Source organism: Hemiscyllium ocellatum, chromosome 5 (genome assembly GCF_020745735.1).
Source record: "Hemiscyllium ocellatum isolate sHemOce1 chromosome 5, sHemOce1.pat.X.cur, whole genome shotgun sequence".
In the NCBI taxonomy this organism is placed as follows: Eukaryota; Metazoa; Chordata; class Chondrichthyes; order Orectolobiformes; family Hemiscylliidae; genus Hemiscyllium; species Hemiscyllium ocellatum.
Genome location: NC_083405.1, coordinates 89,158,700 through 89,181,068, shown reverse-complemented (window position 1 = coordinate 89,181,068; position 22,369 = coordinate 89,158,700). Strand labels below are relative to the sequence as shown.

The 22,369-nt window shown below is 40.6% G+C and overlaps 1 protein-coding gene and 1 non-coding gene across 2 annotated transcripts in view; both read left to right on the top strand.

Moving 5' to 3' along the window:
- The first annotated feature begins 2,135 nt into the window (after positions 1 to 2,135).
- Positions 2,136 to 22,369, top strand: part of rsu1 (Ras suppressor protein 1) — a 144,256-nt gene continuing 124,022 nt past the window's right edge. The window contains exons 1-3 of the mRNA XM_060825560.1: positions 2,136 to 2,278; positions 2,528 to 2,639; positions 9,368 to 9,418. Of these exons, the coding sequence (XP_060681543.1) occupies positions 2,531 to 2,639; positions 9,368 to 9,418 (160 nt within the window). The 5' untranslated portion in view covers positions 2,136 to 2,278; positions 2,528 to 2,530. The remainder of the gene's footprint in view (positions 2,279 to 2,527; positions 2,640 to 9,367; positions 9,419 to 22,369) is intronic.
- LOC132816298 (U2 spliceosomal RNA) lies at positions 17,527 to 17,724 on the top strand. Its single transcript, XR_009644787.1, has one exon. It is a non-coding gene; the product is annotated as a U2 spliceosomal RNA (small nuclear RNA).

The following is a 22,369-nucleotide window of genomic DNA, read 5'->3' as shown; positions in this document are numbered from 1 at the left end:
CACCCACTCTGAGACATCCTTGATCTTGGCACCAGAGAAGCAACACACCATTCTGACTTTTTGCTGCTGGCCACAGAAGCATCTGTCTGTATCTCAGACTAGAGAGTCCCCTAACACAATCAATCACTTGGAACCCGACATACCCCTCATTGCATTAGAGCCAGTCTCAATACCAGAAACTTGGCTGCTTGTGCTTCATTTCCCTGAAAATCCATCATCCCCAACATTTTCCAAAACAGCATATTTGTTTGAAATGGGTATAGTCACAGAAGACTTCTGCACTAACTGCCTACCTCTCTTACCTTTCCTGGAGGTAACCCATCTATGTGACTGTATCTGCGACTTCCCCCACCCCCAGCCCCACCACTTCTCATAACTGCCATCCATCACATCCCCTTGCTCTTGTAAATTCCTCATTGCCTCTAATTATCTCTCCAACCAATCCATTTGATCTGATAGGATTCGCTATCAACAGCATTTGTTGCAGGTACAATACTCAATAACCCATAAAATCTTCCTAAACTCCAACATCCAACATATCACTCTACTAAAAGCCATTTTTGCTCCTTCACAATCTACAGACCCAGAAAACAGCACCGTTTTATTCCTCTGCAAAACACTGCTCCAGGTTAAATTAATAATTATGGCTTACATTTTCAGGTTAATCAAGAGACATATCTCAATTAAATAATGTAATCAAGAAAGAACCACTCTATTCACTACTGCAGACTTACTGTAAGGCCACGTTCAAATTATCTGTTTCTGTGCTGTGACCTCTCCCAAACAGGTTTGTCCAAGATTAGTTGTGAATTTCCCAGTTTGTTAATGCACTCGGATGTCCAGTGATACATGAATTCAAACAGCAAAGGCAGTAACTTTGCAGGTTCACTGCTGTGTCAGTTTCTTTCTCTCTCCTTCCTGCACTAAAATTTTCAACATGCACTTTTGAAGGCATATTGGTGACATGGGAAACATTTGTTATGAAGCTCAGAAAATAAATTTAGCTTGTCAGGCGTTTGCTGTCATCCAGCTAAAGTCAGAAGTCCCATGACACCAGGTTATAGTCCAACAGGTTAATTTGAAATCACAAGTTTTCTGAGCGCTACTCCTTGGTCAGGTGAAGTTCACTTCTGATTTTACCCACCCCAGTCCAACACCAGCACCTCCACATCATGTCATCCAGTTGGACCTGGTTCGACTACTCTTTCTGCACCCACCACCCTATCCTGCAGAAGAGCCCTTTGCAGCTTTTCATCTGAAATATTGACATTTCTTTTCAGATGTTGCCACTTAGCTTTGCTCTTGCAATTTCAACCTCATTTGTCTTACCATTTGTATACGGAATTGTTAGGATACATTTTAGCAGTCATATATTAAAGGTTTTTATTTTCTTCCTCAGGTGTTTATTTATCATCCAGGTTTTCTGAAATTGGCAGGAAAGTATAGAATGTAACATTGATGTGGAATTGCCAGTGTTGAACTGGGGTGCACAAAGTCAAAAATCACACAACACTGAGTTATAATCCAACAGGTTTATTTTAAACCACATACTTCCGGAGCCCCGTTCTTTCCTCAGGTAGTATGACTTAATTACCTTGTTACCAGCTTGAAATTTCGTGCTAATGTAAAATGCACAATAAATTAGGTTTGTACTATTTTGAGCAAAAGACCTTTCCTCGCAAACTGTTTCAGATTACTGAATGTTAATAATTCAAGTTTACTGACATTTCTAAAATTATAGAACTCAAATTAATTTCATAGTTAGGGGGAAAATCCCCTGAATTAAGCCAGGACTTAGTCCCCAATCACGGAAGTTACTGGTTGAAAACTTTATTCCGACCACAAACACCTGTATTATAAATGATACAAAAATCTGCTCCCACTTTTCCACTCTGGATACAACATTGTACATGGGGATACATTGTAGCATCGCTGAACTGCTTCCAAGGAGCGTGCAGCGGCTGCACACTGACTGAGCAGCCCCCCGTTCCAATGATTGGACAATGTCGATGATTGACAGACAGCGAGGTCCTATCCTCCTTCGATTAGCCGGATCGACCTCCAATGGTTGGACAACGCTGGTGATTGACAGCTGAATGCTCGCTTCCTCACGGTGATTGGCTGGTCCCCTCACTGCTCCAGGACTGCTGGAGGAAATGTCCTTTTAAAGCCAGAGCGTTCGCAAATGTAGGAATTCTTCTGCTGTGACTGAGTGTTTCCGGTTGGGTGTGAGCTGGGTTTTGGTGTCTTTTTGGAGGATTCTCCTAGAAAGGTTCAGGTAAAAGAAAAGTTGCGGGCGCTTTGTGTTTTTGAGGACGGGTTTCTAATAGATGGTGGAGCAAAGAGTTACAGAAAAACAGGATGTTTTCAACTGAGTCTGGGTTAAAGGAAATGCATCGCCCGAGGCCCTGGTTTCTGCGAGCATCTCAAGTTGTTTACAGTGAAATATGAAAAGTTTTGATTGAGATCGCGACTTTTTAAAAATGTACCAGGATACTACTGTCAACTATATTTTCTTTCACTGTAGAAAATGTCGAAATCATTGAAGAAAATAGTGGAAGAATGCAAGGAAAAGAATCAGACAGAATTGGATTTGAGTGACAGAGGGATCTCTAATATGTTGGATATTTCAGGACTGTGTAAGTACCACACTTTTCCATCACTAGCCTAACATTTTCTGTCGATAAAATGTGGAGCTAGAAAGACACAGCATGTCAGGCAGCATCAGAGGAGCAGGAAAGTTGATGTTTCAGGTCGGGACCCTCCATGGCCAAGTCACAGTCCTGAAGAAGAGTTATTAACTGTCATATTGGGAGCACAGAGTGAGACAAGGGATAAGTGTTAGGCCAGGAATTTGATGCAAAGGGGCAAGGAGTCGCTGCTTCCTTTTAATGTATCCTCCATTGTTCGTTCTTTCTTTATCTAAGATAAGAGACTGAGTAAATTGTTAGTTTGGCTAATTAAATAAATATTTCATAATTTGTAGATGCCAGTGTTGGACTGGGGTGTACAAAGTTAAAAATCACGCAACACTGATTTATAGTCCAATAGGTTTATTTGGAAGCACTAGCTTTCAGTGTGCTGCTCCTTCATCAGTTGATCAAATAAACCTGTTGAACTATAATCTGGTGTTGTGTGATTTTTAACTAAATAAATAAGGTTAGATAATCATAGTAGGGTAATGGTGTTCTGTGACTGCAGAATCTGTGCAATGTGTCCTGATGACTATACTTGCAGTAAGTGTTTGTGTCTTGAGTAACATTGGACCTGGCTCTGTGTTGCTGAGAAATAATCTGAGTTGCGTCTGCTGTGAAGCATCGTGTAAAGCAGTGTTACCTGTATATTTTGTTTTCAGATGCAGTTACTTACCTTAGACTAGTAAAACTTTAGAATTAATGTTTTGGAGTGTATAGTGGTGGAGGATCTTCAGCCCTTGCCTTACAGGAATAGTTTTACAGCATTAAAAAGGCCTTTGAGCCCATCATGTCTATGCCAGTCATCGGGCACCTATCCATTTCACCTCACTTTCCAGTTCCTGGCCCACTGCCACAGATTATATGGTGCTTCAAGTGATCATATAAATAACCTACACCCTCTCGGTGAAAAAATTCTTCCTTAAATACTCCCTAAGTTACCTGCCCCTTACCTTAAATCTTAACCTTCCCCCACCACTTGAGTGCAATCACCTTTCCTGTACTGTGGTGACCAGAGCTGCAGAGAGTAGTGGCCTAACTAATATTATACTGTATACAATTCTATTGTAACCTCCCTGTTCTTCTTGTCAACATCTTGACTAACAAAGGCAAGTATTCCATATGCCTTCTTGATGAAGGGCTCTTGCCCAAAACATTGATTCTCCTACTCCTTGGATGCTACGTGACCTGTGCTTTTTCAGCACCACACTCTCAACTCTGATCTCCAGCATTTGCAGTCCTCACTTTCTCAAACTTATCCTCCTGCCTTGTTGCCTTCAAGGGTCTGTGGACATACATACTAAGGCCTGTCTGATGCTCTGGGCTTCACTTTTCTACCTGATTGCTACTTACATGGATGAGGAGAGTGAGTTCATGGTGCTGGCAAAAGCTTAGTGCAGGATGCCATTCCACTGGGGGAAGTAAAAGGCAATTGATAGGGACAGTCTGTTCAGAGACACTGTTCTCTGTCTTGCTGTGAATGAGTTCCAAAGGTTGCCTTGCCCACCTGGTGCCACAATTAGAACATCTACTCATCGCTGTGCATGAATATGACAGGAGAGGATCCAATTTTCAGAGTCCACTTAAGGACCAATTATATGTGAAGAACAAGGAATTCAGTTTGAGAAGCTAGGGTCCAAACTAAAGTGCAGAGCATCAAACATAGTAATCACTGAATTGTTACTTGAGCCATGTGCCATTTGGCATAAGGTCAAGCAGATTCTTGGGAAATAAGGCAGGGCAGGTGACTGAGGTGTCAGTGGGGGAGTACTTTGGGGCCAGCGACCCATAATTCTATTCGTTTTAAAATAGTGATGGAAAAGGATAGACCCGATCTAAGAGTTGAAGTTCTAAATTGGAGAAAGGCCAATTTTGACGGTATTAGGCAAGAACTTTCAAAAGCTGATTGGAGGCAGATGTTCGCAGGTGAAGGGATGTCTGGAAAATGGGATAGCAAGAATCCAGAGAAAGTATATTTCTGTCAGGGTGAAAGGGAAGGCTGGTAGGTATAGGGAATGCTGGATGATATAGAAATTGAGGGTTTGGTTAAGAAAAAGAAGGAAGCATATGTCAGGTACAGACAGGATAGATCGAGTGAATCCTTAGAGTAGAAAGGAAGTAGGAGTATACTTAAAAAGGAAATCAGGAAGGGAAAACGGGGACATGAGATAGCTTTGGCAAATAGAATTAAGGAGAATCCAAAGGGGTTTTTACAAATATATTAAGGACAAAAGGGTAACTAGGGAGAGAATAGGGCCCCTCAAAGATCAGCAAGGCGCCCTTGGTGTGGAGCCACAGAAAACGGGGAAGATACTAAATGAATATTTTGCATCAGTATTTACTGTGGAAAAGGATATAGACTGTAAGGAAATAGATGGTGACATCTTGCAAAATGTCCAGATTACAGAGGAGGAAGTGCTGGATGTCTTGAAACGGTTAAAGGTGGATAAATCCCCAGGACCTGATCAGGTGTACCCGAGAACTCTGTGGGAAGCTAGAGAAGTGATTGCTGGGCCTCTTGCTGAGACATTTGTATCATCGATAGTTACAGGTGAAGTGCTGGAAGACTGGAGGTTGGCAAATGTGGTGCCACTGTTTAAGAAGGGTGGTAAGGACAGGCCAGGGAACTATAGACCAGTGAACCTGACCTCGGTGGTGGGCAAGTTGTTGGAGGGAATCCTGAGGGACAGGATGTACATGTATTTGGAAAGGCAAGGACTGATTCAGGATAGTCAACATGGCTTTGTGCGTGGGAAATCATGTCTCACAAACTTGATTGAGTTTTTTGATGAAGTAACAAAGAAGATTGAGGGCAGAGTAGTAGATGTGATATATATGGACTTCAGTAAGGCTTTCGACAAGGTTCTCCATGGGAGACTGATTAGCAAGGTTAGATCTCATGGAATACAGGGAGAACTAGCCATTTGGATACAGAACTGCCTCAAAGGTAGAAGACAGAGGGTGGTAAAGGAGGTTTGTTTTTCAGACTGGAGGTCTGTGACCAGTGGAGTGCCACAAGGATCGGTGCTGGACCCTCTACTTTTTCTCATTTACATAAATGATTTGGACGCGAGCATAAGAGGTACAGTTAGTAAGTTTGCAGGTGACACCAAAATTGGAGGTAGAGTGGACAGCGAAGAGGGTTACCTCAGATTACAACAGGATCTGGACCAGATGGGCCAATGGGCTGAGAAGTGGCAGATGGAGTTTAATTCAGATAAATGCGAGGTGTTGCGTTTTGGGAAAGCAAATCTTAGCAGGACTTATACACTTAATGGTAAGGTCCTAGGAAGTGTTGCTGAACAGAGACCTTGGAGTGCAGGTTCATAGCTCCTTGAAAGTGGAGTCACCGGTAGATAGGATAGTGAAGTAGGCGTTTGGTATGCTTTCCTTTATTGGTCAGAGTATTGAGTACAGGAGTTGGGAGGTTGTGTTGCAGCTGAAGACGACATTGGTTAGGCCATTGTTGGAATATTGCGTGCAATTCTGGTCTCCTTCCTTTCAGAAAGATGTGCAACTTGAAAGGGTTCAGAAAAGATTTACAATGATGTTGCCCGGGTTGGAGGATCTGAGCTACAGGGAGAGGCTGAACAGGCCTGGGGCTGTTTTCCCTGTAGTGTCGGAGGCTGAGGGGTGTCCTTATAGGGTTTTACAAAATTATGAGGGGCATGGATAGGATAAATAGGCAAAGTCTTTTCCCTGGGATCGGGGAGTCCAGAACTATAGGGCATAGGTTTCAGGTGAGAGGGGAAATATATAAAAGAGACCTAAGGGGCAACTTTTTCACGCAGAGGGTGATACATGTATGGAATGAGCTGCCAGAGGATGTGGTGGAGGCTGGTACAATTGCAACATTTTAAGAGGCATTTGAATGGGTATATGAATAGGAAGGGTTTGGAGGGGATATAGGCTGTGTGCTGGCAGGTGGGACTAGATTGGGTTGGGATATTTGGTCGGCATGGACAGGTTGGACCGAAGGGTCTGTTTCCTTGCTGTACATCTCTGACTCTGTGACTAATTAAATTTGTGGCTCAGAGTGGTGTGGGAAGAGCATGCTTTGATTCATGGGACATTAGCAACCTCATTCACAAAGAAGAACCTTGAATTTTGTTAACTAGCAATCACATAAGGATGAGGGGAAACTGGCTAAAGTTGATTGAAAGTATGAGCCTAAAGAAGTTGTGAAAATATTTAAAGAAGCTATTCAAAATCTTTAAAACAAATATTTTCCATTGTAAGTACAAACACTGCAAGTAAGATTCTTTGGTAGCTTATTCAGGAAGCTGAGCATAGCGTTAGGTTAAAAGAAGAGATTTATGGTTGCAAAGAATTGATGTTTGGGAATGTTTTAAAAGCCAGAAAAGAGTCGCCCAAAAAGGAAAAATTGGTTATGAGAGCAAACCAGCATTTTAATATGAGATTTCTTAATGTACAAAAGGAAAAGTTTTTGCCAAATTAAACAGTTTCCTTCGAAACTGAGTGTGAAGAAATTATTATAGACAGTGAGGAAATGGCAGAGATATTGAATAATGAAAAAAAAAATTATATCAGAAATTTGGGGGATAAAAGACTGAGGTAACAATAAATGAAATTAATAAGATCAAAGAAAAACCATTGGAGAAACTGAAGGAACTAAAATTCAACAGCAAGTCAATTGTTGTGAAGCTACTGGTATTGATTATTCGGGATTTCTTAATGCACTTTAATTATACTATGATTTTCAGAACAAGTCAAAAGGGAAACAGTATAGTGAGTCTAGAGTTCTTCAATGATAAACAAGCAGGATAGATCAAAAGGAACCATTTATGTATAGTGCAGCTAGAGTTCTGAAAGCCATTTAATTAAATGCCCCCAACAGGTAAATGGGAAAAGTTGGGGTAGTGGTACTGGGAGAAATATTAGCATAGGTCAGTGGATAGGAGTAAAAAATGAGGTCTGCAGATGCTGGAGATCACAGCTGCAAATGTGTTGCTGGTCAAAGCACAGCAGGTTAGGCAGCATCTCAGGAATAGAGAATTCGACGTTTCGAGCATAAGCCCTTCATCAGGAATAAAGCAAAATGTTGGCATAAATGAGGCAGACCATGAATTAGAGTGCTGGAGGAATCACCTCTTGTGTTAAGCTACTTACATCCAAGTCATAAATAAAGATTGTATTACTTTCTGTCCCTTTTTGTCCCTTTGCCAACAATACAAACCTTGGTGGAAATGTAAACTGTTGGGAGGATAGAGAGGCTATCAAGGGATTTAGGTAATTTAAGTGTATGACAGCAAGAAGGCAGATACAGTAAAACATATGAATAACCTCACTTTTTCACAAGAATAGAAAAACAAACTGTGTTAAAATGCATGAATTTGTAAATGTTGATGCATAGAAAGAGTTGGGTATTTACATGTGCAAGTTGGATTTGTGTCTTTTGTTTTCTGTGTACTAATGAGAAAGTACTAGTCGTGTCTGATAGTGGCAAGCTGGTGTTCGTGTACTCATATAGTCAGTTTTCTTTGTGTTTGTCCGATGTAATGTTTTCACAGTCCTTGCGGGATATTTTGTAGATGACATTCATCTCGTTGGATTTGGGTAGAATTCAACTCTGACAATGCAACCATCCTAGCACAGCAAAACAGACATGCAAGTGAATTCCTTGAAGCCTGACACTCCAACTGGAACTCAATCAATAAACACATTGAACTGGACCCCATAAACAAGCTACTCCAATACAGAGCTGGAAGTACCAAAAACAGAAACCCCTAAATACCAGGCAGGAAAAACAACTAACACTTAATCAAAGACAAGCTGATTACGTCACCTAGCGAGGTAACGAAACATCTGCAGAAAAACATAGTAGCTCAGCTAACGAATCTACAACCACATCCACAACCTGAGCTACAAATCTGTTGAAAAGCTCAACAGTATCTACATACTGACTTGTGTTGCCATTTCCATCAGGGCTATGGGCAAAGAGTTGGGATGCGGGATTAATGTTGTCTGATATTTGACTGGTGCAAGCACCATTGGTCTAATGGCCTCTTTCTATGTTATTGACAGTAGACAGGCAGGAGGCTGGAAGAACACAGCAAGCCAGGCAGCATCAGGAGGTGGAGAAGTCAACATTTCGGGTATAATCTTTCTTCAGGACTTCCTGTGTCACTAGCATCTGAGTCTAAAAAGCAATGGAGATATTATTACTCTATTGGATTTATACTTTAGGTCACTGACTAGTGGGGAATGTTTGGAGGTACAGAATTGCAAGGAAATTGCATAATACTGCAAATGCTGTTGAATAATGGTATAATTCATTATTATCTCCATCTGTTTATAGAATAATGGGCAGGCAAATAAGTAGCATTGCTACTGCTGCAGCACAAGACTTCTGACTGATTTAAAATGAAAGAAGGAAAAGCTGCAGTGAATGGTTGTGCTGGAAAGCACTGTGTGAAAAGGTGGAGACCGATTTTTTTTTTAAATTGTGCTTTTCAAAAGATATTGAATAAAACTTTGCAGGTAGAGAAGTGGAACTAGTGCGTTGTTCTTAGAGAGCCAGCACAGGTGCATTTGATCAAATGGCCTTCAGTTTGTCTGCTTCTATGCTATGAATCTATTTCTGAGGTTGTTAGTTCAGTAGCATAACCGATATACTACTGTACTTATATTTTGTTGTTTGTTTTTTGTTGCAGTCACTCTCTCCAATATCACCCAGCTGGTGCTAAGTCACAACAAGTTAACAAGTAAGTAAATTTCAGTGATTTACAGCTTCCCTGAAACCTCAATTTAAATGCTGCTAGGAACTGTACAAAATCGACTTTAAGAATACATTTCAGTAAACTAAGTTGGCTTATTCTAAGAGATGAACCCCATGGAGCAGTTGGCCAGTGTGTTTTGTGGCTGATGTGAAGACCTGCAATTGTTTCTGTGGCGAGAATGAGTCTACACATAGCACTAAAGCAAGGTACTGAAATTTTATGCGGGTAGTTTTCTTTAAGTGCCTCTATAGGTTAAGAGGGTACTTTGAACTGAGAGTACTTGGTACTTTTTGTGTTCTGTTTTTGGTATATCAACGGTTGAGGTAGTTTAGGAGAATTGCTGAGTAATTGCAAATTTAGCTCAGTGAAATTTGAAACGTATACTACAATAAAAACTTAAAATAGTTTAGCTAATTGGCCTTTTGCTGAAGTGAACTTTTATTGCATGAAGGCAGACGTTTTCCAAATGTTTTGAGCACAAGAATTACTTATTGAAATCCTGTGCAGCCCTCAAACTACCTCTGAGAAAATATAGAATAAGCAACCTAGTTTTTGACTTGTTTAGCATTAACATTAACGTTGTCCTTACTCCCCACGTCTGTGTGAATGTACGTTATCTGCCAGGGCCTTGAAGTTAGGATTGTAGTTTGAGACTGCTACAGACCATTAGATGGCTATCTATGAGTTGCTGTGATAATTGTACTTGACTATTTTCATTTGGAAAAATGCTTCCGCACAGGCATATGTAGAGACAAAGTAAGATTTCACATGAAACACACCACAGGAAAATGGGAGTGGAGATTTTTCTCTATTTACAAGTCCTAAAAATATGCCTGTCTCTTCATCTGATTTTCAACTTAATGCCCTATTGCATAGTAGTTCTCTCCACATCAGTTCAATGGCTTTTTAAATAAAACACTTAATGGAATTTGGTAGCCAATCCATCAACGTTGACTTGAATTGTTTAGTTCTGTGTAAGAACACTTCTGGATATTTTTTTAAAAAAAGTAATTCAGCATCAACTTGAAGGAATAGATTTGTGACAAACATCATACTTTGTTTCATCAGATTTAACTCTTGAAATTGCTTGTGGAATTTCTTAGGAGAAAGCGAGGACTGCAGATGCTGGAGATCAGAGCTGAAAAATGTGTTGCTGGAAAAGCGCAGCAAGTCAGGCAGTATCCAAGGAGCCGGAGAATCGACGTTTGGGGCATAAGCCCTTCTTCAGAAAATCAGGATTTCCTGAAGGGCTTATGCCCCAAATTTCGATTCTCCTGCTTCTTGGATGTTGCCTGACCTGCTGCGCTTTTCCAGCAACATATTTTTCAGAGTGGAATTTCTTTGCTCGCTTCTTAGTTGTGCATAAGTTTTTCTTTCTTCTGTATTTTCTTCAATTTGTGTAGCAGCATTTCATTCATTAAGAGGACCATAGACTCAGTTTTGACTTGAATGTATTTGAAGCTCTGATCATATATGACCAGTGTCACTCTGCAGTTCACGGTAATGCTTGTTTGTTTTTGACATTGTCTTTAAGAAACTCTTTTGTGTCTTTGGGGGCAGGTACAAAAATAAACGTCAATGGAATTTTAGCCTTTTTGTTTCATTACTGCAGTGTGTTAGAATGCAAATCTAACAAAATGTAGAACCTTCATCAGATCTTATTTGGAGCACCACATTCAATTTTGGGCACCAGATCTCAGGAAGAATGTTGTGGTGTTGAGTGCAACAATCAGAGCATTGTTTAGAACTTAAAAGGTGTTGGGACAGTTGTGCAAATTTTTGTTTTAATTTTCATTTGATTAATCTACTCAAAATGGTTAAAACGATTAAAGGGTCCAGAGAGAAGATGCAGAAAATCTATTTCCAGTGGAGAAACCTGGGCAAGATGCCAATGTGTGATCTAGACTTTGTGAAATGGATAAGAGATTTGTAAATTAAGTTTGGATATTGATCAAACATCACCAAATTGATTGAAAGTGGAGCAAGCTCGAGAGGCTGAATGACCTACGCCACCTTTATGTTCATAGATGGAAGTGAGGTTTATTGGGGAATTGTTCCAAATTGGTTTTTGTTTTTGTCTCTCATTATTTTGTTTAGAAATAGTATTGTGATTATTCTTCAAACTTAGTTAAATGTGTTTTTTTTAAAAAAAAATTCACTGGATGAGGGCATCACTGGCTAAACTGGCATTTATTGCCCATTCTTAATTGCCCATAGGGCTGTTAAGCATCAACCACATTACCTGTGACTCCAGATCCAGACCAGGTTAAAAATGACAGCTTCTTTCCCTAAAGGATATCAGTGAACCAGATGGGATTTTCCTGACAATTGGTAACCGATTCATGGTCATCATTAGACTCTTAACTCCAGACTCTTTCTTTTTTTTATTATTATTATTGAATTCAAATTCCACCATCAGCTATGGTGGGATTCAAACCTGGGAACCAAGAACATTACTTAGGTCTCCCAATTGATAGTCCAGCAATAATACCACTAAGCCATCACTTCCTTTTTGTGGTAGAATGGAATTTTTGTACATTTTAATAAATCAAGTTCAACTAAAAATGTGGGGAATCTAAATTTTAATTCTGAGTAAATAATGGATAGATCAGTCATGCAATTTTCTTTCATGAAAAGATTTTTTTTTTGTCTGTAATGTCAAGTACAATCACCATCGTCCTGTTATTCTTTGTGGTTTGGTATAAAAAATCTTTTATATCCTAACGCGACTAGCCACTATGTAAGCACTGTGTCAATTGTTGTAAAAACCCAACTCGATCACCTAGTTTCCTTTTTGGGAAAGAAATTGACCATCCTTACCTGGTCTGGTCTACACATGACTCAGACCCACAGTGTGGTTGATGCTTGGCTGCCCTCTAGCAATTAGAGTGGCTGTCAATACAAAGTTAGCAATATCAACATCACATGACTGAATAACTGTTAAAACTCAGGATTTTGCAAACATTCAGATTATTTCTTATCATATGTCATGCAAACTGGCAATGGTCTTTTTTTCTGAAAATTTCCTAACCAGAAAGTTCCCTGGAAAGAAACAGCACCTGAAAACTTTGAACAGGTTAAGCTAGCCTTTTTGTACTGCTGCTATGCAAAAGCAGTACAATGATGTTCACCACTAACAAGATGCTGCTGTCAAGCTAAAGGATACTTGGTCTATCACACAAGTAAATGATATACTATGAATTTCAGTACTAGCATAATGGTAGGAATATACGTCTCAAAGATGGCAGATTATATCTAAACAGTACAGTTGGTTCTGTAATAACAATTGAAGAATTAAGACCATTATTTATAGAATGCAAACTTTCCTTACATCTATCAGCTGCATTGTGTTTCTGGCCCTACCAGTTTAAATGGTGGGGCTGTTGCATGATTTTCTTAATGTGAGACTAAACGCGAATGAAACTATCGCACTGTATCTGAAGAAGGGCTCATGCCCAAAACGTCGACTCTCCTGCTCCTTGGATGCTGCCTGACCTGCTGCACTTTTCCAGCAACACATTTTCAGCACTGTATCTGATCCAATCGTATGACCCTTTGGATGCTCAGAACAGGTAACAGCAATTGTGCCCAATGAAACTGGTCACAAAATTCATTGCCAAACATCAGCTGCAATTTGACAGCATTTGCTAAATAATCCTGAAAGTGAGAAGAATTTTTCTGAAAATCATTTTGGGGTGGCCAGTCAGGCTTGCAAAGTAGAATCATAGAATCCCCACAGCGTGGAAATAGACCCTTCAGCCGATTTCCACACTGAACCTTCAAAGAGTAACCCACCCAGACTCATCCCCCTACCCTATGTTTACCCCAGACCAAGGGGCGGCACGGTGGCACAGTGGTTAGCACTGCTGCCTCACAGCGCCAGGGACCTGGGTTCAATTCCCGCCTCAGGCGACTGACTGTGTGGAGTTTGCACGTTCTCCCCGTGTCTGCGTGGGTTTCCTCCGGGTGCTCCGGTTTCCTCCCACCCTCCAAAGATGTGCGGGTCAGGTGAATTGGTCATGCTAAATTGCCCATAGTGTTAGGTAAGGGGTATATGTAGGGGTATGGGTGGGTTGCGCTTCGGCGGGTCGGTGTGGACTTGTTGGGCCGAAGGGCCTGTTTCCACACTGTAAATCTAATCTAATCTAATCTACACATCCCTGAACACTATGGACAACGTAACATGGCCAATTCACCTAATCTGCACAAATTTGGATTGCGGGAGGAAACTAGAGCACCCGGAGGAAACCCACACAGATATGGGGAGAATGTGCTGGAATTGAACCCGGGTCCCTAGTGCTGTGAGGCAGTAGTGCGAGCCACTGAGCCAATGTGCTGTAGCATATTTGTGTGTGTACTGGAAGCTACATATTTTAATGGACCGTGTCCTATTCTATTGTGGACAGGATGAGGGGAAAAAAAGCACACGCTGCATCTTTTTTCAACTTGACAAAATAGGTGACAGCCATGCATTAATTTATTTCTCAGGACAGCACCTTGGCCAGAATCAACCTGCATTGTTTAAAATTTAAGCAAAACATAACAGTTAACTGACAGTATAATCATTTTAAATGGTGCATACTCTCTGACCTTCACTTTTTCGAACCAATCCGCACACTCATTGCATGCAGCATAAATGTTGTTTTTCCTTTGCTTTGATACTTCTTGCAAACTGTCCTGATGAACACACAATGAAAAGTTTTTTGACAAAAAGTCTGTTTTTCAGCAGTATTCAAATTCTGTACTGACATAAGATATAGATATCAATCATGATCTCTCTCAACCATGTGCTAAGTTTCAAGTCTAGGCTTATAAAGTGAGTGTTGGCAAGTTAATCCACTTCGGGGAGTATCATATGTAAAGGATTACAATATGTTGATTTCCAATGAAAATAATAACCCAATAACATAGTAATATGGACAGTTTTTTACCCTGGGCCCATTAGCTCAGCAGGCTGGATGGCTGCTTTGAACAATTGGATTTCATTTCCCACACTGGTTGAGGTTTCCATGAATGATGTTCTTTCCCAATCTCTCTCCTTACCCAAGGTGTGGTGACCCTCTGGTTAAGCTACCAACAATAATGTCAGTTGGTTTGTGGTGTTGTGCATTTGTAGTAGAAACCACATGTTAATACTCAGGGCTGTATTCTTTGCAGCTGTGAGTATATAGTTTGTGTGGTTTAGCTTGGAAAAATAGGTGACAAGCTATTCTTTGGTTAATTTCAGGTCAAAGGCATGACCAGACTGTGGGGATTCTGATTCTGATTCAGTCAGCCAAACTCTTGTTTAAATTGTAGATCAAGGTTGATAGTTAATTGTCAATCATCATTTAACTGGTGCATTCTCCATAACAACACTTCTGTTAATCTGACTTCACTTACTAGCTAGTCAACACTCTCTCTCATACAATGTAAATGGTGTTTTCTGTTAGATTAAATTAGCATTTTGTGTGAGTTGTACTGAAGCATGCAAAATGAAATGCTCCAATGTTTTTCTTTTACCAAAACTCAAAAGTAACACCTGTTAAACCAAGACTTAAGAAAGATTCCACGTATTAAGAATGGAGAGCAAACTTCTCTTCCACTTCTTCCTCCTTCTTGTAACAAAGAAGGTTAGGGACTCAACTGATGATGTAAAAAACAAACATTGATCATGGAGGAATTGTTTGAGGAACATCTGCAACTAGGAATGTGACAGGATGAAGTACAGAATCGATGCAATCTTGTAATGTTGCTCTTATACTGAACAACTGGATAATACTGGAGCAGGACCACTCAAAATAACTTCAACGATGATCATAATGTGAAGATATGTGTTAGGCTTATGATGGAATGTGAATATAATCAAACAACTTCCAAATAAAATGAGAACTATTGGATAGCAAATATAAGAAACCAAACATTTTGTGAGGAAAAAATATCCAATTTCTAAATGTTTGTTAAATTTTAGCAGATGTGCAGTTTCAGAATGCTTCCACCATAATGCAGAAGGAGTAACCAATGTGATGAATAGAGCAAAAATAAGATTTTTGTTTTCTTGAGACAATAATAGAATATGTTGGATATGACGATGGATGTAAAGATTACAAAGTGATTAAACTGATGGGAGAGCTAAACTAGAAAATTTGAGTAGTATTAAAAGCAATCTATAAATATATTCATAACAAACATATGCAAAAAATAAACTGTAGTAACTGAAAAGTTCTAGAGGTGGTATGATATACACAGACCGTCTCTGTACTGCAGAAGTTGCATTTTTGAAAGGGGAATGAATGGAAATGGAGGAAATGCTTATTTTGGTAAAGAGGAAACTGAGAAAAATTTGCCTTTATACAAGACTACTTAATAAAGTGTCGAAAAACTGACGTGTTTGACTTTTATCTGTCCTCTAGCTCTCTGGCCCACTTCCGTCAGGTCCACAGCAGTTGGAGATGAGCAACAAATCCCAGCCTTGCCAACAATATCCACATCCCATTTCTAAAAACATGATTTTATAATTGTTTCTCTATCCATGACGATATTTTAAGCTATAATAGTGTCTATAAAAGAATCCTATTGATTGGAGCTCCTCTAAAGTATCGGGTGTGATCGAGTCATACAGCACAGAAACAGGCCCTTTGGCCCACTATATCTATGCTGATCAACAAACACTAAACTACATTCTTCTCATTTTATCTGCACTAGGTCTAATGCCTACTATGTCATGACATTTATAATTGCTAATCCAGATGCTGCTTAAATGTTACAAGAGTACCTGCCACCACTACCCTCTCAGACCCTACGTTTACATATTTCCACTACCCTGTGACTGATGTCCTCTAAACTTTCCAATGTTTATACGTGATGCCCTGGCCAATGAAGGCAATATGTTGTATACCTTCTTGGCAACCTTATCCACCGGTGTTGCCACCTTCAGGGATCTGTGGACCTCTATGCCCAGATCCCTCTGTATGTCAATGCTCTGAGGAGTTCGACCATTTATTGTACAATTGACACCTGAATTTGATCTTCCAAAATGCATCAAATGGCATTTGTCCAGATTAAGCTCCATATGTCATTTTAAACAACAAAGGTCCCAGCGCTGATTCCTTTGGAACACCACTAGTTACTGATCTCCATGCCAAAAATCACCCTTCCATCTCTGTTGTCTTTTATGACCAAGCCAGATCTGTATCCATCTAGCCAGCACCCTGGAACTTATGAGATTTTACCTTTTGTGTAAGCCTTCCATGAGGTACCTTATCAAATGCCTTACTTATGTCCATGTACTTTGCCCTTCCCTCATCAATCACTCTTGTCATCTCCTGGAAAAAAAACTCAATCAAGTTGGTGAGACATGACCTTCCCCATACAAACCCCTGTTGCCTATCACTAATAAGTCCATTCACTTCCAAATGTAAATGAATCCTGGCTATCAGTATCGCCTCCAACAGCTTCCCCACCACAACATCAGGCTCACCGGCCTGTAATTACGTGAACTATCTTGATTTGCCTTCTTAAACAAAGGAACGATATTGATCATTCTCCAGTTCTCTGGAACCTCATCCAAAGCCAAAGAGGATGCAAAGGTATCTGTTAAGGCCCCAGTTATTTCCTTTCTTGCCTCCCACCATATTTTAGCATAAATCACATCAGGCTCTGGGGACTTCTTAACCTTAATGTATTTCATGACACCCAACACTTCCTCTGACATTATGTTGACCTGTCTGAGAGTAGTCCCACACTTTTTTCCCAAACCTCAACATCCCTTAGCTCCCTCTCTTCGGTGAATATGCTTAACAGATCTCACCCATTTTCTGTGGGTTTACAGAATCCTCCCTCCTTTATCCTTGAGTGGGCCTATTTTTTCCCTAGCAACTCTCTTGCAGCCCTAAAACAGATTTTAACATTATCTTACATGAAAATAATTTTCATTGCCAGAGCAAGTGATGAAGGATAGTGCATTTGCAACATATATACATCCAAATGCCATTATATGAATAGGAGGTGTTTGGAGGAATATGGGCTGGGTGCTGGCAGGTGGCACTAGATTGTGTTGGGATATCTGGTAGGCATGAATGGGTTGGACCGAAGGGTCTGTTTCCGTACTGTACATCTCTATGACTCTATATCTAACTAAGATCAAGTATAGTGTCAGTTCTTATCAGTTAAGTGTCTGATATGTCCCTTATCTGGTGACGATTTATTAAATTGCACTTTTTTTGAGAGCAGGAAGAGGAATTAAAGGTTTGCTTCGTCCACTGCACATATTAACCTGGTATTGCAGTATCTTTGGAAGGGCTATTGTACAGTGGTAGTGTCCCTATCTCTGGAACAAGAAGCCCAATTTCAAGTCCCCTCTGTTCCATAGGTGTACAATATTATCTCCGAACAGCTTAGTTTTAGATAATACCTATATGTAGTGTTTTTTTTAACATAACAAATAGTCTCTTCTCTGGATCAGTACATGTATTTTGCTTTGCTGTTAGTTTGTTACGTAAGCCAGATATATTTCATTTCATGCTTTTATATATTGTTAAAATGGATGGTGTTTAATTTTGGCTTTTTTTTCTTTCGAAGAACTTTTTTTTATCAATTGATTCAAGTTCTTTAAAATACATGGATCCACATGCACTGCTATTTAATAACTGAAGTGACTAAACCGATATTGTTATAAGTCAGCCCTCCATTACTTTAAAATTGATTACCCTTTTCTAGTTGAGCAAGAAGAAAGCTATTTTTACCGCAATATAAAGAGAAATCAATAGCAGTAAAACAGTAGCAAACATTAAGGCGGTCTGATGAATTCTTTATTTACAATGTTCTGAAATTTAAATTAGCACTTATGCCAGTCTTCTCAGGGAGATCGAAGTGATCCAGAAAACTACAGGCCAGTGAGTCTAAAGTTTATTGTGGTTAGTGCACTAAAGAAGGATTATTCTGTAACTACACATGGTGATGGAATTAGTATGGAATTATGGGGAACGGGTCTTTCCTAATTAATGTAGTGAGGTCTTTTAAAGAATGGATAGTCGTATTGCTGGAAGTTATGTGGTTGGCATATAATTACATTTTCAACAAGGTTTTTGATGTGCAGGGAAGCACGAAATAGATTGCAGAGTTCTGTACCAAGTTGAATTCTGTGAAACCAAATATTGCAAAGACTGGCTATGAGAGCAGGCTATGGCTAATGTTATACCACTTTTTAAGAAAGGTGGGAGAGAGAAAGCAGGAAGTTATAGACCAGTTAGTCTGACCTCGGTGGTGGGAAAGATGCTGGAGTCTAGTATGTAGGATGAAATTATGGCACATCTGGATAGTAGTAACAGGATAGGACCGAGTCAGCATGGATTTATGAAGGGGAAATCATGCTTGACTAATCTTCTTGAATTTTTTGAGGATGTAACTCTGAAGATGGACGAGGGAGATCCAGTAGATGTAATGTACCTGGACTTTCAGAAAGCTTTTGATAAAGTCCCACACAGGAGGTTAGTGAGTAAAATTAAGGCACATGGTTTCGGTTGGCTGATAGGAAACAAAGGGTAGTGATAAACGGCTCCATTTCGGAATGGCAGGCAGTGACCAGTGGGATACAGCAGGGATCCATGCTGGGACCGCAGCTTTTTACAATATATGTTAATGTTATAGAAGATGGTATCAGCAATAACATGAGCAAATTTGCTGATGATACAAAGCTGGGTGGCAGGGTGAAATGTGAGGAGAATGTTATGAGATTACAGGGTGACCTGGGCAGGTTAGGAGAATGGGCAGATGCATGGCAGATGCAGTTTAATGTGGATAAATGCATGGTTATTCACTTTGGTGGCAAGAACAGGAAGGCAGATTATTACCTCAATGGAATAAATTTAGGTTAAGGGGCAGTACAGAGAGATCTGGGTGTTTTTGTACACCAGTCCAATGAAGGCAAGCAAGCATGCAGGTACAGCAGGTAGTGAAGAAGGCTAATAGCATGCTGGCCTTCATAACAAGAGGAATTGAATATAGAAGGAAAGAGGTGCTTCTGCAGCTGTACAGGTCCCTGCTGAGACCACACATGGAATACTGTGTGCAGTTCTGGTCTCCAAATTTGAGGAAAGACATTCTGGCTATTGAGGGAGTGCAGCGTAGGTTCACGAGGTCAATTCCTGGAACGGTGGGATTACCTTACACTGAAAGACTGGAGCGATTGGGCTTGTATACCCTTGAGTTCAGAAGACTGAGAGAGGATCTGATTGAGACATATAAGATTATGAAAGGATTGAACACTCTGGAAGCAGGAAACATGTTTCCGCTGATGGGTGAGTGCCGAACCAGAGGACACAGCTTAAAAATACGGGGTAGACCATTTAGGACAGAGATGAGGAGAAACTTCTTCACCCAGAGAGTGGTGGCTGTGTGGAATGCTCTGCCCCAGAGGGCAGTGGAGGCCCAGCCTCTGGATTCACTTAAGAAAGAGTTGGATAGAGCGCTCAAAGATAGTGGAGTCAAGGGTTATGGAGAGAAGGCAGGAAGCAGATACTGATTAGGAATGATCAGCCATGATCATATTGAATGGTGGTGCAGGCTTGAAGGGCTGAATGGCCTACTCCTGCACCTATTGTCTATTGAGCTTCCGTGGCAAGAGGTCCTCAATAGTTGTATGAGATTGGATTATTGCCGAGATGATTATCATCTTCAATTTGTGATAAGTAGTTTGAAACAGTACATAGATATAAAGCTGTCAGGATTTTGAAGTTTGAAATAAAAGGAACAACTGAAATTTCAAGGACATTGATTAAATTAATGAAGTGACACAGACATTTGTCCGTATGAAATACTCTGCTCCCCTTTACTGTAAGGCATGTCTGACATAATCTACTGTGGGCTCCATGTTCACCCCATCCAGAACCGCAATCAACCTTGTGTTGTGGACACCCATCTGATCCACATCAGCCATCCAACTCACTAAACCAATTGGCCCCTCGGAGTCTTAATTGCTGAGTCGGTCCTGTTCTTTTACCTGCATTTTGTAATCCAGAGCTGTGGAGACTCTTGGTCAAGTTTTTCTAATTTTCTTTCAAACCTGTGACAGGCCAAGAATGTCTCCCAGTCTTGCAATCAGCTGATGACATATATTGGAGACTGCCATTCAAGAAGGGGAGTATGTCAGGGAGTCTTGCTCACCCTCAGAAAGATCATGAGAGTAATGATTTTGCTGTGGATGTGAGCCACAGTCAGTAGGTGCTGTGGGTTGCCTAACTACTTATGAATGGGAGGAGGAGGTGTAGTAAGGGAGTAAGTAGATTCTTCTGTGGCTATAGATGTGACTCCAAGATGGTACGTTGCCTCCCATGAGCCACTGTTGAGGATATCACACAATAGCTTTGGGGCATTCTGAAGAAAGAGAGTGAACGGCCAGACGTTGTAGAGCCTGATAGGACCAATGACATGAGAAATCAGGTTCTGCAAGGAGACTTTAGGGAATTATGTTGGAAATTGAAAAGCATAGATTCAAAGGTCATAATCTTCAGAATAATTGCAGTGCTGTGCTATACAAGAACTGAAGGGCAGAGCAGTTGAATGCATGGCTGGAGAGATGGTGCAACATTGATTCCTCAGGTATTCCAACCATTTTCTGGGGGAGATGGAACCTAGGCAAGTTGGACAGAGTCGGATATCTGGATAAGAATGGGATCGACATCTTCGGGGTGGGGTTTGTTCATGCTTTGGGGTGGATTTAAATTAATTTGTCAGGGAATTGGAATCCTGAGAAGTAGCACAGAGTGGAGAAAAGCTGAGATTATGAACAGTTAGTACTTGTAAGTGAGCTTGTATGGCAGAAGATGCATGGGTTATATCAGAAGGAAGCAATTTAGGCAAAACTAAATTAAATATATTTTTAATGTAGGGTGCCAGAGGAATAAGGTAGGTGAGTCGAGAGTGGGGTGCTGGAAAAGCAGCTCAGGCAGCATCCAAGGAGCAAGAGAATTGATGTTTCGGGTGAGAGCCCATAGATGAGCTGAGGGCACACACAGGCACATGGGAGGGTAATCTTGTAGCTCTGACTAAGCCTTGGTTGAGCGATGAGCAGGATTGGCAGCTCAGATGAGACAGAAAGGAGGATAGAAGAGGAGAATGTGGGTTTGAAATATTATTCGAGGATTCAGTTAAGGCAGTGAGGTCCTTCAATTGAGAAGAAGTAAAAACATGAAAGGGACTAATATGCAACTGGGCATGTGCTGTAGGTTCCCAACAGTCACAAGTATAAGAAGAATAATGTATTATTAGTGGATTTTAAATGCCCAATTATTAACTGAGAGCTTATGGAAAGGTAGGGAGGGAGCAAAATTATCGAGGAGAAAGTGAGGTCTGCAGATGCTGGAGATCAGAGCTGAAAATGTGTTGCTGTAAAAGCGCAGCAGGTCAGGCAGCATCCAAGGAACAGGAGATTCAACGTTTCGGGCATAAGAAGGGCTGATTCCTGAAGACTGGCTTATGCCCGAAACGTCGAATCTCATGTTCCTTAGATGCTGCCTGACCTGCTGCGCTTTTCCAGCAACACATTTTCAGCAGGGAGCAAAATTACTAAATTACTCTAAAGAGATTTTCTTTCTTACTTAGCTAGTATGTAAAAAGCCCAACAAGGAAGAGGAAATTGCTCTGGGCACATGGAAGGCATATCAGTAAGGTAGAATTTTGGTGTTAGTGACCATAACTCTGCTAGATTTAGGGTAATTATGCAAAAGGAAAGTGATGGGCCAGTAATAAAAGTTCTAAACAAGGGAAGAGCTAATTTTTGTTACAGTGAGATACAATTTGGACCAAGCGGACTGGGAACACCGACTTGCAGATAAAGTTGTGTTAGATTGGTGGGAGGGATTTAAGGAGTAAATAGCGAGAGTACAGGTAAATATGGTCCTGTAAAGACAACAGGTGGAAGGAAGAGTGGCACGGTGGCTCAGTGATTAACACTGCTGC